This window comes from Ranitomeya variabilis, chromosome 4, assembly GCF_051348905.1.
Source record: "Ranitomeya variabilis isolate aRanVar5 chromosome 4, aRanVar5.hap1, whole genome shotgun sequence".
Lineage (NCBI taxonomy): Eukaryota > Metazoa > Chordata > Amphibia > Anura > Dendrobatidae > Ranitomeya > Ranitomeya variabilis.
Window position 1 is genome coordinate 554,639,306 of NC_135235.1, and position 19,334 is coordinate 554,658,639.

A 19,334-nucleotide genomic window follows, 5' to 3' on the forward strand; every position below is an offset into this window, starting at 1 on the left:
ACAGCTCGCCAGCGACTACACAGCGACACAACAGCGACGCTGCAGCGATCAGCATCGTTGTCTGTATCGCTGCAGCGTCGCTGTGTGAGACGGGGCCTTTAGGAAGCAACACTGTTTGACAATCAATTTCACATGCTGTTGTGCAAATGGAATAGACAACAGATGGAAATTATTGGCAATTATCAAGACACCCTCAATAAAGGAGTGGTTCTGCAGGTGGGGACCACAGACCACATCTCAGTACCAATGCTTTCTGGCTGATGTTTTGGTCACTTTTGAATGTTGGTTGTGCTTTCACACTCGTGGTAGCATGAGACGGACTCTACAACCCACACAAGTGTCTCAGGTAGTGCAGCTCATCCAGGATGGCACATCAATGTGAACTGTGGCCAGGTTTGCTGTGTCTGTCAGCGTAGTGTCCAGAGGCTGGAGGTGCTACCAGGAGACAGGCCAGTACACCAGGAGACGTTGAGGGGGCCGTAGGAAGGCAACACAGCAGCAGAACCGCTACCTAAGCCTTTGTGCAAGGAGGAACAGGAGGAGCACTGCCAGAGCCCTGCAAAATGACCTCCAGCAGGCCATAAATGTGTATGTCTACACAATCAGTTAGAAACCGACTCCATGAGGATGGTCTGAGTGCCCCACGTCCACAGATGGGGGTTGTGCTCACAGCCCAACACCATGCAGGACACTTGGCATTTGCCACAGAACACCAGGATTGGCAAATTCGCCACTGGCACCCTGAGCTCTTTACAGATGAAAGCAGGCTCACACTGAGCACATGTAACAGACGTGACAGAGTCTCGAGACGCCGTGGAGTGATCTGCCTGCAACATCCTTCAGCATGACCAGTTTGGCAGTGGGTCAGCAATAGCGTGGGGTGGTATTTCTTTGGAGGGCCGCACAGCCCTCCATGTGCTCGCCAGAGGTAGCCGGACTGTCATTATGTACCGAGATGAGATCCTCAGACCCCTTGTGAGACCATATGCTGGTGCGGTTGGCCCTGGGTTCCTCCTAATGCAGGACAATGCCAGACCTCATGTGGCTGGAGTGTGTCAGCAGTTCCTGCAAGATGAAGGCATTGAAGCTATGGACTGGCCCGCCCGTTCCCCGGACCTGAATCTGATTGAACACATCTGAGACATCATGTCTTGCACCATCCACTGTCACGTTGCACCACAGACTGTCCAGGAGATGGCGGATGCTTTCAGGTCTGGGAGGAGATCCCTCAGGAGACCATCCACCGCCTCATTAGGAGCATGCCCAGGCAATGTAGAGAGATCATACAGGCATGTGGAGGCCACACACACTACTGAGAATCATCTTTCCTTGTCTTGAGGCATTTCCACTGAAGTTGGATCAGCCTGTAACTTAATTTTCCACTTTGATTTTGAGCATCATTCCAACTCCAGACCTCCGTGGGATATTAGTTGTGATTTACGTTGATCATTTTTAGGTTTTAGTGTGCTCAACACATTCCACTATGTAATGAATAAAGATTTACAACTGGAATATTTCATTCAGTGATATCTAGGATGTGGGATTTTAATGTTCCCTTTGTTTTTTTGAGCAGTGTATATTGTACTTATGTCATATCCTTTTTCCCTACCTTTAGTCTGCTTTTATTCGCCCTATGAGCTCCTGTAGGACACCATGACTGCTATCAAACTGTAATCTCTCCCAGTATTTGCTGCTGCACAAACATGCCAACTGTGGGAGCAAGACCGGGTCCTCCAGCTTTTCGTGGGCCCCAGGCAAAAGAGTCTCAGTGGGCCCCTTTAATATATACCTCGATTCATGATGCACAGATACGGCAGAAATATACAGATATAGTACAATGCCAAAGATTTCACTTACTTCTTACATTATATGAGTGATATCTACTATAAATAATACAAAAGCTCAGAAATCGACAAATCTTCACAGCGCACAGTGGGTGCCTTGGGAGGATTCAAAAGTTTTCATTTTAGACCTGACAGTATAGTCCTCCATACAGTATTACGTGCACCACATAGTTCTTCATACAGTATTACAGGCACCACATAGTCTTCCATACAGTTTTATGGGCACCACACAGTGCTCCATACAGTATTTCGGGCGCCATATAGTCCTCCATACAGTATTATATGTACCACATATCAGGTGCTGTAGGACACATACGGCAGCAGCGGCTCAGTATTGGGGGATCAGGTGTGGTAGGACACATGGCGGCAGCAGTGGCTCAGTATTGGGGTATCAGGTGCTGTAGGATACATACGGCAGCAGCGGCTCAGTGTTGGGGTATCAGGTGCTGTAGGACACATGGCAGCAGTGGCTCAGTATTGGGGTATCAGGTGCTGTAGGACACATGGCAGCAGCGGCTCAGTGTTGGGGTATCAGGTGCTGTAGGACGCATATGGCAGCAGCGGCTCAGTATTGGGATATCAGATGACGTAGGACACATGGCAGCAGCAGCAGCTCAGAATTGGGGTATCAGGTGTTGTAGGACACATATGGCGGCAGCAGCGGCTCAGTATTGGGGTATCAGGTGTTGTAGGATACATACGGCAGCAGTGGCTCAGTATTGGGGTATCAGGTGCTGAAGGACACATACGGCAGCAGCAGCTCAGTATTGGGGTGTCAGGTGTTGTAGGACAGATAAGTCGGCAGCAGCGGCTTAGCATTGGGGTATCAGGTGCTGTAGAACACATATTGCAGCAGTGGTTCAGTGTTGGGGTATCAGGTGCTGTAGGACACATGGCAGCAGCGGTTCAGTGTTGGGGTATCAGGTGCTGTAGGTCACATATGGCAGCAGCGGCTCAGTATTGGGGTATCAGGTGCTGTAGGACACATATGGCAGCAACGACTCAGTATTGGGGTATCAGGTGTTGTAGAACACATATGGCGGCCGCAGCGGCTCAGTATTGGGGTATCAGGTGCTGTAGGATACACACGACAGCAGCGGCTCAGTATTGGGGTATCAGGTGCTGTAGGACACATATGGAAGCAGCGGCTCAGTATTGGGGTATCAGATGTAGGACACATGGCAGCAGCCGCTCAGTATTGGGGTATCAGGAGACGTAGGACACATGGCAGCAGCGGCTCAGTATTGGGGTATCAGTAGAATGAGTAGTTTGCACAGGTTGGGCATAGATATGGACGATGCAGGAATTGTGGTAAGTCAAATGTGTTTTTGTTGTAATCTCTGTAGAAGTCCTGGCTGGAGAAGTCATCATGTTGGTCTGGGCCAGATGGAAAAGTGAACAACTCCATAAGAAGGAACAGGGCCGGCTCCAGGTTTTAGGGGGCCCCGGGCGAAAGAGTCTCAGTGGGCCCCCGTCTTAAACACATACCATGCTTCATGCTGCACAGATACAGAAGAGAAATATACCACAGCCACGTAGCATATAACACAGCCCACGTAGCATATAGCACAGCCCACGTAGTATATAGCACAGCCCACGCAGGGTATAACATAGCCAACTTAGTATTTAGCACAGCCACGTAGTATATAACTCAGGCAGCCCACGTATGCAGTATATAACACAGGCAGCCCACGTACGTAGTATATACCGTAACACAGGCAGCCACGTAGCATATAGCACAGCCACGTAGCATATAGCACAGCCACGTAGTATATAACACAGGCAGCCCACGTCGTATATAGCACAGCCACGTAGTATATAGCACAGCCACGTAGTATATAACACAGCCACGTAGTATATAACACAGGCAGCCCACGTAGTATATAGCACAGGCAGCCCACGTAGTATATAGCACAGGCAGCACAGCTCACACACCACCACGCCATCGCCGACCGTTGTCGACGCAGGATCTGCGCACATGTACTGACGAATGCTGCTCGCCTTCTGCTGCTCGTTGCGCTGGAACTGGACGGTGGACCCGGGTCCCGGACCGTGTCGCGACGCGATCTGTGCGTCAGCGACAGCGCTGCTCTTCTTAGGATGACGAGCTCCTCACTCTCACCTGGAGGTGACGACCGCCGGCCCGGAAGTGACTCTTCTATCCCCATGGATGGTGATTGGAGAGTATTCCTGCTGCAGTGAGTCAAAGTCAGTGAGTCCCGTCTCCTGCTGCCGGGAATCATATATCCGCTCCAGCTCCGCCTCCGAGTCCTAGCTGGAGTCACACACAGCACACTAGCACAGGGAGGGAGGGTCGGACTCGGGATTGATGTAGTCCAGCTTCGGGGCCCCCCCAGGAGCGCATGATGCGCTGCGCATCAGTGTCGGCAATGCCGACATAATAAGTGTCTTACCGTTATGGGCCCCCCAGTCACGCCAGGGCCCCGGCACTTGCCCGGGTGCGCCAGGTGCTGACGCCGGCCCTGCTCATATAGTAATATCAATGTTCATTTTTGTATATACAGCTTTGGCAAAAATTAAGAGACCACTGCAAAATTTTCAGTTTGTCTGATTTTTCTTTTTATAGGTATATTTTGGAGTAAAATGTAAATTGTTCTTTTATTCTATAAACTACTGACAACATGTCTCCGAAGTGCCAAGAAATACATTTTTTATTTATTTTCTGACAATGAGAAATAGTCAAAATAACAAAAAAATGCATTGCTTGCAGACCTCAACTAATGCAAAAAAACAAACAAAAAAAAAAAAAACAAGTTCATAATCATTTAGAAACAAGAATACTAATGTTTTAACTCAGGAAGAGTTCAGAAATCAATATTTTGTGGAATAACCATGATTTTTAACCACAGCTTTCATGCGTTTTGGTATGCTTTCCCCACCAGCCTTCCACACTGCTTTTGAGTGACCTTATGCCACTCCTGGTACAAAAATTTAAGCAGTTTTTCTTTGATGGCTTGTGACTATCCATCTTCCTATTGATTACATTCCAGAGGTTTTCAATGGGGTTCAGGTCTGGAGATTTGGCTGGCCATGACAGGGATTTGATGTGGTGGTCCTTCATCCATATCTTGTTTGACCTAGCTGTGTGGCATGGCGAATGGTCCTGCTGGAAAAACCAGTCCCCAGAGTTAGGGAACACTGCCTCAGCAGAAGGAATCAACTGTTTTTTCAGGATAACCTTGCATTCGGCTTGATTCATACGTCCTTCGCAAAAATTAACTTGCCAATTCCAGCCTTGCTGAAGCATCCCCAGATCAACACCTGGTTGTCTAATGGTTACACGGTGATCTGGAGAGGTGTACAAGCCACAGTGTCTTGCACCCACTGTGAAATTTGGTGGAGGATTGGTGATGATTTGGGGATGCTTCAGCAAGGCTGGAATTGGGCAGGTTGTTCTTTGCGAAAGACGTATTTATGAATTAGAAAACATTTTCTTAAAATAATTTTAAAAAAATGTATGTTATTACCCTTTTATTACTTTGATGCAAGTTCACTCAAAGTTCCATGTCTCAATGAGCACATAAATACAATCAGCTTATTACAGTGGGTACAGAAAGTATTCAGACCCCTTTACATTTTTCACTCTGTTTCATTGCAGCCATTTGGTAAATTAAAAAAAAGTAATTTTTTTTCCTCATTAATGTACACTCTGCACACCATCTTGACTGAAAAAAACCCCCAAATGTAGTCATTTTTGCAAATTTAATAAAAAAGAAATATCACATGGGATAAGTATTCAGACCCTTTGCTCAGACACTCATATTTAAGTCACATGCTGTCCAATTCCTGGTGATCCTCCTTGAGATTGTTCTACTCCCTCTTTGGATTCCAGCTGCGTTTAATTAAACTGATAGGTGTGTGCCTTTCCAAATCAAGTCCTGTCTACATAAGACCTTACAGCTTACAGTGCATGTCAGACCAAATGAGAATCATGAGGTCAAAGGAACTGGCCAAGGAGCTCAGAGACAGAATAGTGGCAAGGCACAGATCTGGTCAAGGTTATAACAGAATCTCCGCAGTACTCAAGGTTCCTAAGAGCACAGTGGCCTCCATAATCCTTAAATGGAAGAAGTTTGGGACCACCAGAAGTCTTCCTAGACCAGGCCATCTAGCAAAACTGAGCAATCGTTGGAGAAAATCCTTGGTGAGTGAGTTAACGAAGAACCCCAAGAACACTGCGGCTGAGCTCCAGAGATGCAGTAGGGAGATGGGAGAAAGTTCCACAAAGTCAACCATCACTGCAGCCCTCCACCAGTCAGGCCTTTATGGCAGAATGACCTGACGGAAGCCTCTCCTCAGTGCAAGACATATGAAAGCCCTCATAGAGTTTGATAAAAAACACATGAAGGACTCCAAGGCTATGAGAAATAAGATTCTCTGGTCTGATGAGACGAAGATAGACCTTTTTGGTGAGAATTCTAAGCAGTATCTGTGGAGAAAACCAGGCACTGCTTATCACCTGACTAATTCAATCCCAACAGTAAAACATGGTGGTGGCTGCATCATGCTATGGGGGTGTTTTTCAGCTGCAGACACAGGACGACTGGTTGTCATTTAAGGAAACATGAATGCGGCCAAGTACAGAGATATTGTGGATGAAAACCTCTTCCAGAGTACTCTGGATCTCAGACTTGGCCGAAGGTTCACCTTCCAACAAGATAATGACCCTAAGCACACAGCTAAAATAACAAATGGGTGGCTTCAGAACGACTCTGTGACCATTACTGACTAGCCCAGCCAGGGCCCTGACCTAAACCCAATTGAGTATCTCTGGAGAGACCTGAAAATGGCTGTCCACCAACGTTCACCATCCAACCTGACGGAACTGGAGAGGATCTGCAAAGAAGAATGGCAGAGGATAACCAAGTCCAGGTGTGATAAACTTGTTGCATCATTCACAAGAAGACTCATGGCTGTACTAGCTCAAAAGTGTGCTTCTACTCAATACTGAGCAAAGGGTCTGAATACTTATGACCATGTGATATTTCAGTTTTCTTTTTTAATAAAGCTGCAAAAAATACTATATTTCTGTTTTTTTCAGTCAAGATAGGATGCAGAGTGTACATTAATGAGAAAAAATGAACTTTTTTAAAATTTACCAAATGTCTGCAATGAAACAAAGAGCGAAATATTTAAAGGGGTCTGAATACTTTCCGTACCCACTGTACTAATAGATCACAGACTGAACTTGAGTCAACAGTGTGATGCAGAAGCAAAAAAGGCAAATACAATTCTGGGATGTATCAACAGAAGCATACAGTCTAGATCACGTGAAGTCATTATTGCCCTCTACTCCTCTTTGGTCAGACCTCATCTGGAATACTGTGTCCAATTTTTGGCACCACATTTCAAAAAATACATCAACAAACTGGTGCAAGTTCAGAGAAGAGCGAATGGTGACCGGTCTGCAAACCACGTCCTATGAGGAACGTTTACAGGATTTTGGAATGTTTAGCTTGCAAAAAAGAAGACAGAGAAGACTTAATAGCTGCCTACAAATATCTCAAGGGCTGTCACATTGTAGAAGGATCATCTTTATACTCATTTACACAAGACTAGAAGCAATGGGATGAAACTGAATGGGAGGAGACACAGATTAGATATTACAAAAAACTTTTTGACAGGGTGATCAATGAGTGGAACAGGCTGCCACAAGAAGTGGTGAGTTCTCCTCCAATGGTAGATTTCAAACAGAGGCTGGACAGACATCTGTCTGGGACGATTTAGTGAATCCTACTTTGATCAGGGGGTTGGACCAGATGATCCAGGAGGTCCCTTCCAACTATACCATTCTATGATTCTATGAGTATGTCTGGGCAACTCCAAACTTACCTCTTCATTGAGGGTACCGTCACACAGTGGCATTTTCATCGCTACGACGGCACGATTCGTGACGTTCTAGCGATATAGTTACGATCTCGCAGTGTCTGACACGCAGCAGCGATCAGGGACCCTGCTGAGAATCATACGTCGTAGCAGATCGTTTGAAACTTTCTTTCGTCGCTGGATCTCCCGCTGTCATCGCTGGATCGTTGTGTGTGACAGCGATCCAGCGATGCGTTCGCTGGTAACCAGGGTAAACATCGGGTTACTAAGCGCAGGGCCGCGCTTAGTAACCCGATGTTTACCCTGGTTACCAGCGTAAAAGTAAAAAAAAACAAACCGTACATACTCACCATCTGATGTCCGTCAGGTCCCTTGCCGTCTGCTTCCCACTCTGACTGCCGGCCGGAAAGTGAGAGCAGATCACAGCGGTGACGTCACCGCTGCACTCTGCTCTCACTGTACGGCGGCACTCAGTCAGAGTGGGAAGCAGACGGCAAGGGACCTGACGGACATCAGATGGTGAGTATGTACGTTTTTTTTTTTTTTTACTTTTACGCTGGTAACCACGGTAAACATCGGGTTACTAAGCGCGGCCCTGCGCTTAGTAACCCGATGTTTACCCTGGTTACCAGCGAACCTCGGCATCGTTGGTCGCTGGAGAGCGGTCTGTGTGACAGCTCCCCAGCGACCACACAACCATTTACCAACGATCACGGCCAGGTCGTATCGCAGGTCGTGATCGTTGGTAAATCGTATAGTGAGACGGTACCCTGATGTTCTTAAACCTCAATCCAGTGTAAGCAGCTTGCAGGAGATCGAGCAGCTGTGAGAGCAGGAAGCAGGCTATCAGACACGGCCTGACTCCTCACACAGTTTATTACCCTGTTTACACTATAGTTCTTTGTATACTCAGAGCTGCTACCTCCTGCAGATCCAGTGATTGCTGGGTATAGGGAGAGACCAGGAGCTGATTGATCCCAGGAGACCCAGTCAGCTCTGCTATGCAGCCAGGAGCCTACATTTCCCCTATAAATGGGGTTAATGTGCCAGCCCTAGATACAGGAGAAAACAACAATAAAAAATGCATTAATATGTTAGAATTCCACTCAAAAAGGTATTTTAAAACCTTATTGCATGCACAGTATGTGTTAACTAAATGAAAGAAAAAAAACAAAGGATAAATAACACAAAACTAAAAACAAAAAAAAACAAAAAAATCAACAGTTTGAATAGCTGCTAATAGCTCCTCCCTGTCGAAAAAAATATGTGCAAAATATGAAAAATAATTTCAACCAAAAGGGCAACACAACAAAAATAGGTTTAGCAGTCCTTTGAGGTCGGGGAAAAAAATTGAATAAACACATATTTGATATGTATTTTCCCAAGTATCAGATAAAAAACTAAAAAAAAAGTATGTGAAAATGAAATAAAACTGTCACATGTCAAAAAAAATATTTTTTTTTACAGCCGTTAAAAGTGCATGTATGAAAGTAACCCGAAAATGTGTCTGGTCAGGAGTAAGGTAATATACAGTACAGACCAAAAGTTTGGACACACCTTCTCATTTAAAGATTTTTCTGTATTTTCATGACTATAAAAATTGTACATTCACACTGAAAGCATCAAAACTATGAATTAACACATGTGGAATTATATACTTTGTTGCGCTCGATGGTTTTGGCAACTGCACTTGGGGACACTTTCAAAGTTTTCCCAATTTTTCGGACTGACTGGCCTTCATTTCTTAAAGTAATGATGGCCACTCGCTTTTCTTTACTTAGAATTTGTATTATGGCAAGAAAAAAGCAGCTAACAGTCTATTCAGTAGGACTATCAGCTGTGTATCCACCAGACTTCTGCACAACACAACTGATGGTCCCAACCCCATTTATAAGGCAAGAAATCCCAATTATTAAACCTGACAGGGCACACCTGTGAAGTGAAAACCATTCCCGGTGACTACCTCTTGAACTCATCAAGAGAATGCCAAGAGTGTGCAAAGCAGTCATCAAAGCAAAAGGTGGCTACTTTGAAGAACCTAGAATATAAGACATAATTTCAGTTGTTTCACACTTTTTTGTTAAGTATATAATTCCACGTGTTAATTCATAGTTTTGATGCCTTCAGTGTGAATGTACAATTTTCACAGTCATGAAAATACAGAAACATTTTTAAATGAGAAGGTGTGTCCAAACTTTCAGTCTGTACTGTAGGTAAGGTAATGTCACCTAGTCCTGATTTGGATAACAAAAAATCTAAAGAATAAAAGCCCGTTATAGAGCTCCATTGGGTTAGTGTAACTTTACTAATGTAATGTAGGATAAGAAATTGGCAATAGAGGTATAAGGTAATGTTTAGGATAGGGTTAAAGCACTAATCCAGTGTTTTTTATTTTCACTGCAGCACCAGACGCCGTTTTTGTCTCTTCCCGATGCTACGCCAGTCCCGCGACACCATCTTGTGACTGCAACTTCTGACTGACCTGAAGTCAAAGGTAACGGTCACAAGCCCTCAGTGTAAGCCTATAAGAGCCTTGTTCATTCTGGCTCTTATAGACGTGCATTACGTCGTGACTTCCAGACTGCTCCAGCAAATACTGGAGAAATCCAGCAGGTCACAATCTGCAGAAGACAACCGATGCGGTGTTGATAAAAGATGAAGACGGTGGCTGGTAGGTATGATACTAGGGACAGGAACCTTATATTAGTAGTACCATTCCAGCTCTGCAATAAAAAACACTGGGGTGGTGCTTTAATGAAGCCTCTCTAACCGATGTTCAGGCTATGATATTGGGGAGACCATTCAATAACACAATTGATATGGATGGAATTATTACGATTTTGTTGAGGGCGTTGAGGTGCAGGAGACTGTGCTAGAAGAGGAGCTGTGCTCGGACGTTTGTTCTGTCTGGGCTGTTTAGACATCGGTCTGAAGAGGTCTCTGTAAACGTTCTTCCTATCGGGGTGAGGCTGCAGCAGTAGCGGTGGGAAGTGCTCTTGGTAGTGCATCCGAATCCATCAGCTGTCAAGCCATGGCCACCCTAGATCTAGCTTATGGCAACTCCGAGGTCACCAACATTTCTGACCTTGAGAGCCACATCCAGCTCCTGCCTCACTCACAGTAGTGACACCCAGAGTCCCTTAGTACTGATATAATGACAGCCAAAGCTTTTCCACTGAAATCACACCAAGGGAGTATGCCAAGCTCCAGGGTTTCCCATCTTACCCCCATTCCGATCTGCTCGGCTGCACAGGGCTACACACAAAAGTTACCATGTGCCTGTGAGCAACCTGTGGCTCTCGAGCTACAGGTTGGGGACCCCCTGTGTTAACTCATAGTGGCATATTTATCAAAACTAGTGCAGAAGAGTCAAATCAGTTGTCAGTTGAAAAAAGTTTCCTGCAGATAATGAGAAATAAAAGCTCTCCCAAAATACCAGAATAGTTACTATAATGTACAACAAACCACATTTCCCTTGCACTAGTTTTCATAAACCTCCCGTTTCCCATAAATTCTCTACAGAAGCTCTGTGGACAGAGACTGAATAAATCAGCTGCTTCTGCCTCACTCACAGCAGAAAATCCCAGCACAATCTGATCAGCAACTGAGTTCGCAACTCAGAAGCGATTACTTTCCTAAAAAAAAGAAGGAAAAATCATATCCGATAAATAATTTCTTTATTGCAATAGTTGTCCAGCTGCAATAACCAACAGATCATTTATTACAACATAAAATCCACAATAAAAATATACACATACTGTGGGACGGAGGATATGACATGTGTCTGAAGATTGGGGGTATAAGTAGAGGTAAAGCAGCCACAGAACCACAGCACATGTCACTACGGGAAAGACACTGAAGGGCGGGCGAGGCCGATAGAGAGGGGGAAAAAGAAACCCACAGAGTGTTCACATCCACTGTGAGCATATTCAAGCCATAGGGATATGAGAAACGAGTTTATTCACAACCTGTCTTCCCGACAAATAGCACTAGTCATAACTAAACAGAACTCCGAACGTTACTTAACTACCGCGAGGGCAGTCAACTTGTGATGTCAACAAATGCCCAACAAAGAACTAGTAAATCAGTAGACTACATGGGAAAGACAATCAAATAGGTCCGTACTCTACAAGCTGTACACTTTTGACATCAACCCAATGGGAAGATAAATCAACATGGCTACTGGAATATGGCTAAATCACCACAGCTCTGATTTGCATCGATGAAGGGTAGATCTGACAGCTCAGTGATGTACGGTTACCGCCTGTCTGTCTTGTGCAGTCGTTCCACCAGAAATTGAATGGTGGCAATAAAACATGCATTAATGAGGAGATTACAGTGTTGTCACATTGTGGGTACATCATGAATGAAGCATGGCACCGCATCCTGTGCATTCACACTAATCAGAAGCTGGGTGAATGGAGAAGAGATCTGAATGGCTTAGACAACGCATAGTATAGAATTACATGCACATCCCTAGTGATACAGAAATAAGGGAGTCCGTGGTGTGCTTCTAGAATCCAACCTTCCCAGAAACAGCCAGTGGTGGGTGGAATGTTACTCGTTCGGATGATGATGATGATGACACCTTCCCCCAGTGCCCCTGCCCTGCCAGTTAATCGTAGGCACGATGCACTGGATCTCTACAAGAGAAAAGGAGAGACTTTGGTTGGAGAATGCTAGAAAACAATATCTTAACAATTGGCAATGCCTGGAATTCAGAGAGGGATCTTGTTCTAAGGGTCTCCTCCATATCCTGATCATAGTACAAGGTAGGATGCGATAAGTCCATCTTGGAGCATCTTCAGACTGCCTGGGCTACACTGCCTATTAAACAGCATTAGTAAATATTCCCAAAATGTTATGTCTAGTGCTCCGCTTGAGGGAGTGGAGCAGAACAGTCATCCTTGTGCGACACTCAATGTGCCTTACCTCTCAGGTCTTGGACTAAGCACATTGTTAAAAAATTTTTTTATAGGATAGTACTTCTGCTGCCCCACATCTCAAACAACTCACAAACTATAAACTTACGAAGCTTCTTCTTTCAGCAAAGCCAAGAACTTCCTGACACGATACTCTGGATCCATCTTAAATATAAAATTAGAAACAATCATTGGAAATTAAGCATAAATCATAACCTAATATTAAGTGGCTTATGAAAGTATATTCACCCACTTGGCTTTTTACCTGTTTCGTTACATTACAAGCTGTTGTTAAATATTTTTGTAATCCGATTTGTGTGTGAAGAATGAGCACTAAATAGTAATGATGGTTAAGAAATTTGGGGAACAATGAGGAAAATAGATCAACCCGGGTTGTTTCAGAGGCTCTTGCTGGAGATGTGATAGGTAATACATTTATGTTAGAGTAGGATATAATAATAATAATCTTTATTTTTATATAGCGCTAACATATTCCGCAGCGCTTTACAGGTTGCACACATTACACAGGTCAACAAAAAAAATTTTTTTTTCTGGTGTCCAAAATATTTTAATGAATTTGGGGTATTTTTGGGGTGCTGATTCTGAATATGCTATCAGTTTTGCCAGATTGGCTCAAGTTTTTGACATTTTTGGTATCTTATTTATAGCACTTGTTGGTAAATGCGACGCATCATCTCATTAATTTCTTTGGATTAGTACTTGAACTGAGCAGTTCTCAATATAGTTTTGTGTTAATTAGTGTTCTAAAAGTTTGTTCATAGCTTGATTTTTGCACTAACTTTATGTTGTTGTCTGTTTTCCAGTGAAAAGCATGAACTCATCAAGAAGTTGTCTTAACGATCCAGACTCATTCTGTTACATTTGTGGTGAATACACACTGCCAAAACATAGAAGAAACATAACAGACTTCGTAAAAAAAGTGTATTTTGCCTATTTTGGGGTTATGCTTGGGGACCAAGACAAGTTTTGGGCACCACACATAGTGTGCAAAGCATGTATCGAATTATTACGAAAATGGAGCAAAGGACAAAGAAAAAGCTTCAAATTTGGTGTTCCAATGGTGTGGAGAGAGCCAAAAAATCATCATGATGACTGTTATTTCTGTGCAGTGCAAGTGCAAGGATTCAATAAGCATAAGAAACGAAAATGGGAGTAACATGGAATCTGCAAGAAGGCCTGTCCCTCATTGTGAAGATGTGCCTGTACCTGTGTTTACCATAAATAACAGTCATCATGATGATTTTTTGGCTCTCTCCACACCATTGGAACACCAAATTTGAAGCTTTTTCTTTGTCCTTTGCTCAATTTTCGTAATAATTCGATACATGCTTTGCACACTATGTGTGGTGCCCAAAACTTGTCTTGGTCCCCAAGCATAACCCCAAAATAGGCAAAATACACTTTTTTTACGAAGTCTGTTATGTTTCTTCTATGTTTTGGCAGTGTGTATTCACCACAAATGTAACAGAATGAGTCTGGATCGTTAAGACAACTTCTTCTTGATGAGTTCATGCTTTTCACTGGAAAACAGACAACAGCATAAAGTTAGTGCAAAAATCAAGCTATGAACAAACTTTTAGAACACTAATTAACACAAAACTATATTGAGAACTGCTCAGTTCAAGTACTAATCCAAAGAAATTAATGAGATGATGCGTCGCATTTACCAACAAGTGCTATAAATAAGATACCAAAAATCTCAAAAACTTGAGCCAATCTGGCAAAACTGATGACATATTCAGAATCAGCACCCCAAAAATACCCTAAATTCGATGAAATATCTTTGGCACCAAAAATGCTGTTGACCAGTGTTATCATTGCTGTCCCCGATGGGGCTCACAATCTAAATTCCCTATCATTATGTCTTTGGAATGTGAGAGGAAACCGGAGAACCCGGAGGAAACCCACGCAAACACAGGGAGAACATACAGACATTGCAGATGTCGTCCTTGGTGGGATTTGAACCCAGGACTCCTGCACTGCAAGGCTGCAGTGCTAACCACTGAGCCACTGTGCTACCCTAGATATAGAAGGGCATAGGAATTTTATAATTTGAAGAATGAATGCGGCAGTGAATATTGAAGAAACAAACACATAGGAAAAGAAATAAAATTATAAGATTATACCATGATACAATATAGGTATGCTTACAACGAGGTAATGAAAACGGACAGATTTGCAGTGATTTGTAAAACAAGAATGTAGTATGTATTGTTGGGAAATCGTGTTTGTCACAATAAAAATGGTTTTGATTAAAAAAAAAAATAAAAAAAAAAAATAATAATAATAATAATAATAATAAAGATAAACGAATGTGCTCAGATAAGGCGTAATCAGAGCATGCTCGTGTGCTAAACGACTGTCTTCGGCATGCTCTAAACATATATTCGAGTCTCCACGATTGTTAGGCAATCCCTGCATGAGTTGCAGCTGTCTAACAATCAGGTAATCCCTGCATGCGTTGCGGTGGTTTAGCAGCCTCAAGACATGCAGCTGCGGGGACTCGAACATGGTTACGTCTTTATGGAAGAGTGGGCATAAAAAGCCTTTACTTACACACAAAAATTGTAAGGCTTGTATTGAGTTGAGCCAAAAGATATGTAAGAGACTTTTTGGCCACTAAGGTAAACGCTATGTCTAGCGCCAAACCAACACAGCTCATCATCCCAAGAACACCATCAACACAGTGAAACGTGGTGGTGGCAGCATCATGCTGTGAGAATGATTTTCAGATGCAGAGACAGATAAAATGGTCCGAGTCGAGGGTAAAATGGATGGTGCGAAATACAGGGATATTCTTCAGCAGAACCTGTTTCAGTCCGTCAGTGATTTGAGACTGGGACGGAGGTTCACCTACCAACAAGACAATGGCCCAAGGCATACTGCTAAAGCAACAGTCGAGTGGTTTAAGAGGTTTAAGAGGAAAGGTGTGAATGTTTTGGAGTGGCCTAGTCAAAGTCCAGAACTTAATCCAATTGACAATCTGGTATCAGACTTAAAGATTACTGTTCACCAGAGGAAACCATCTAACTTGAAGGAGCTGGAGCAGTTTTTCTTGAGGAATTAGCAAAAATCGCAATGGCAAGATGGGGAAAGCTCATATAGAGAGCTATCGAAAAGACTTGCAGGTGTAATTCTTGCAAAAGGAGGCTCTACTAAGTACTGACTTTAGGGGAGTGAATACTAATGCACACTGACCTTTCAGTTATTTTGAACGAAAAATTACAAAGGGGTGAATATTTTTGCAAGCTACTGTTTTTGAAGAAGAAAGCTTTTTGGGGTCAATGAGAATGATATATGAATTGGCACTGGGACCAGAAAGACCAATTCGTTGTGCCTAGTTGGAGGGAATCAGGACATTTTGGAACTTCAAAAGTTCTTCAACCAAATCAGAGCAGTCAGAAAAGTGAGCATTTTAATATGTATACCAGACTGAGAAACTGCTGTGCAAAGCTGTTGACTAAACAACGAAGAACATAAGATACACATAGATCTACACAGTCCCCTTGAGAAAGCAGAGTGAAACGCGAATAGGGGCATGGACATTTCCTATGAATCTTTGGGGTAACTTATTTATAATGTTGATGACTACGGTCTCATGATTATGTATCCACTTATAGATATACTTAGTATTTATTTATAGACTTGATTTAGATGCGGCTTCATGAACATGCACTTTAATATTAGTATCTGCATCCATTTAATTTAAATAATTACCAATCCTTTTCTGTCCCGAATCATGTATGCAAAAACATTTCTGATCCTGTAAATTACATTCCCTATATACATCACTATCTAATGTACGCTCATGTGTTTATTTATTTCACTGGTGTATAATTTTCAGTTCAATGATGAATTAATGATTTTATATGCATTTAATAAAAGGTATGTTTTAATCTTGAACAAGTGTGGTGCCGCTCTTTTTTATAGGATATAATTATGTTGTGATGGTACGCACATATCTGCCTTTTGTGAATTGGTTTATAGAGCTACACCAGTAAGGGTATGTGCACACGTTCAGGATTTCTTGCAGAAATTTCCTGAAGAAAACCGGAAATTTTCTGCAAGAAATCCGCATTTTTTTTTTTGCGTTTTTTTTGCGTTTTTTTAACATTCTGCAAGCGTAATTAGCTTGCAGAATGCTAAAGTTTTCCAAGCGATCTGTAGCATCGCTTGGAAAACTGACTGACAAGTTGGTCGCACTTGTCAAACATAGCGTTTGACAAGTGTGACCAACTTGTTACTATAGATGCTGCTTTTGCAGCATCTATAGTAAAAGATAGAACGTTTAAAAATAATAAAAAAAATAAAAAAAATGCTTATACTCACCCGCAGACATCAGATCACCTCACCGGCGTCCATTCCTATAGCTGATGTGTGCGCGCAGGGCCTTCCATGACGTCACGGTCACGTGAGCGGTCTCGACCAATCACAGGACAGTGACGTCATTCGGCAAGGTCCTTCTCCGCACACCAGCTACAGGAACCAGCCAGCGTGCAGCACAGAGGCGGGAACACTGCGCTGGACATCGAGGGTGAGTATAGGACTGTTTTTTATTTTATTTCTTATTTTTTGACCACTTATATGGTGCCCAGTGCGTGGAGGAGAGTTTCCTCTCCTCCACCCTGGGTACCAACCGCACATAATCTGCTTACTTCCCGCATGGTGTGCACAGCCCCGTGCGGGAAGTAAGCAGATCAATGGACCCCTAGGTGTGCGGAATCCCCGCAATTCCGCATTTTTAGGCCATGTGCACACGTTCAGGATTTTTAGCGTTTTTTTCGCGTTTTTTCGCTATAAAAACGTGATAAAAACGCGAAAAAAACGCTAACATATGCCTCCTATTATTTACAAGGTATTCCGCATTTTTTGTGCAAATGTTGCGATTTTTTCCGCGAAAAAATCGCATAGCGGAAAAAAAAGCAACATGTTCATTAAAAATGCGGAATTGCGGGGATTCCGCACACCTAGGGGTCCATTGATCTGCTTACTTCCCGCACGGGGCTGTGCACACCATGCGGGAAGTAAGCAGATTATGTGCGGTTGGTACCCAGGGTGGAGGAGAGGAAACTCTCCTCCACGCACTGGGCACCATATAAGTGGTCAAAAAATAAGAAATAAAATAAAAAACAGTCCTATACTCACCCTCGATGTCCAGCGCAGTGTTCCCGCCTCTGTGCTGCACGCTGGCTGGTTCCTGTAGCTGGTGTGCGGAGAAGGACCTTGCCGAATGACGTCACTGTCCTGTGATTGGTCGAGACCGCTCACGTGACCGTGACGTCATGGAAGGCCCTGCGCGCACACATCAGCTATAGGAATGGACGCCGGTGAGGTGATCTGATGTCTGCGGGTGAGTATAAGCATTTTTTTTATTTTTTTTATTATTTTTAAACGTTCTATCTTTTACTATAGATGCTGCAAAAGCAGCATCTATAGTAACAAGTTGGTCACACTTGTCAAACGCTATGTTTGACAAGTGCGACCAACTTGTCAGTCAGTTTTCCAAGCGATGCTACAGATCGCTTGGAAAACTTTAGCATTCTGCAAGCTAATTACGCTTGCAGAATGTTAAAAAAACGCAAAAAAACCGGAAAAAAAACGCAAAAAAAAAAATGCGGATTTCTTGCAGAAAATTTCCGGTTTTCTTCAGGAAATTTCTGCAAGAAATCCTGAACGTGTGCACATACCCTTAATGAACATGTTGCTTTTTTTTCCGCTATGCGATTTTTTCGCGGAAAAAATCGCAACATTTGCACAAAAAATGCGGAATACCTTGTAAATAATAGGAGGCATATGTTAGCGTTTTTTTCGCGTTTTTATCACGTTTTTATAGCGAAAAAACGTGAAAAAAACGCTAAAAATCCTGAACGTGTGCACATGGCCTAAGATGGGCTGGCTCCTTATCTGCAGTCTGAAAAATCCTCCTGATTAATGTTGGTGCCTGATACCATAATACCTGGGAAAGAGGTCACTGCACTAGTGTGATCACGCTCCTTTAGCAGATACGGAAATAGACAAGTGTTGCCACTCAGCTATTTTTGTGTAGCACATTCATTAGAATAGATGGTGAACGCACGAGAAAGGATTACCAATCCAGAAGGAACCTTGACAGACAACCCTAATTCGGATGGCATAAATGTCTTCAGAAAAACTAGGAAATCTAAACCTTAAAACAAGAAAATCCCATCCTTCTGTGTGTAGCAGATAGGAGGGAGGAACTGCAAATGGGATATAAAATTGTATCCTGGTTTGCCTTTTGGCGAAGGCTATCCTGTATCCTGGATCTTCCTAACTTATCTACAGAGACCCTTGCTGACACACCTGGTGAAGAGTGTTATATCCGAAACGTTGCGCCACTTATTTCTGTACCTACTGCGGTGTTATCAGTGTATATGAGATACTCATACATCCTATTTAAAGCATCTCTACATGTCTTTTGGTCTGAGTTTCTTCTCATCTGCTACAGTTTTCCAGGAGCTCAGTGGTTGGCTCCAAGGAACAAGCACCCTATACAAATTACAATATTTCCTAAGGGTATGCCGCTTGCCCTATTGGCAATTTACCCTTTTGTGTGGGTCCTCACCTGCATGGACATCTCGATTAACATCAGCAGCTTCTTGATGCCTATGTAAACCTTCTTGCCCTTCACATGCTGAGCAATAACACCACGTTCATTGTCCTTGAAACTACCCAAAAGCTG

At 43.3% G+C, this 19,334-nt stretch overlaps 1 protein-coding gene across 1 annotated transcript in view; it reads right to left on the bottom strand.

Annotated features, from left to right (window-relative positions):
• Nucleotides 1–11,351: 11,351 nt before the first annotated feature.
• NSF (N-ethylmaleimide sensitive factor, vesicle fusing ATPase) overlaps nt 11,352–19,334 on the bottom strand; it is a 122,861-nt gene continuing 114,878 nt past the window's right edge. The window contains exons 19-21 of the mRNA XM_077252700.1: nt 19,218–19,331; nt 12,723–12,778; nt 11,352–12,334 (exon numbers count right to left, since the gene is read on the bottom strand). Coding sequence (XP_077108815.1) covers nt 12,307–12,334; nt 12,723–12,778; nt 19,218–19,331 — 198 coding nt within the window. The 3' untranslated portion in view covers nt 11,352–12,306. The remainder of the gene's footprint in view (nt 12,335–12,722; nt 12,779–19,217; nt 19,332–19,334) is intronic.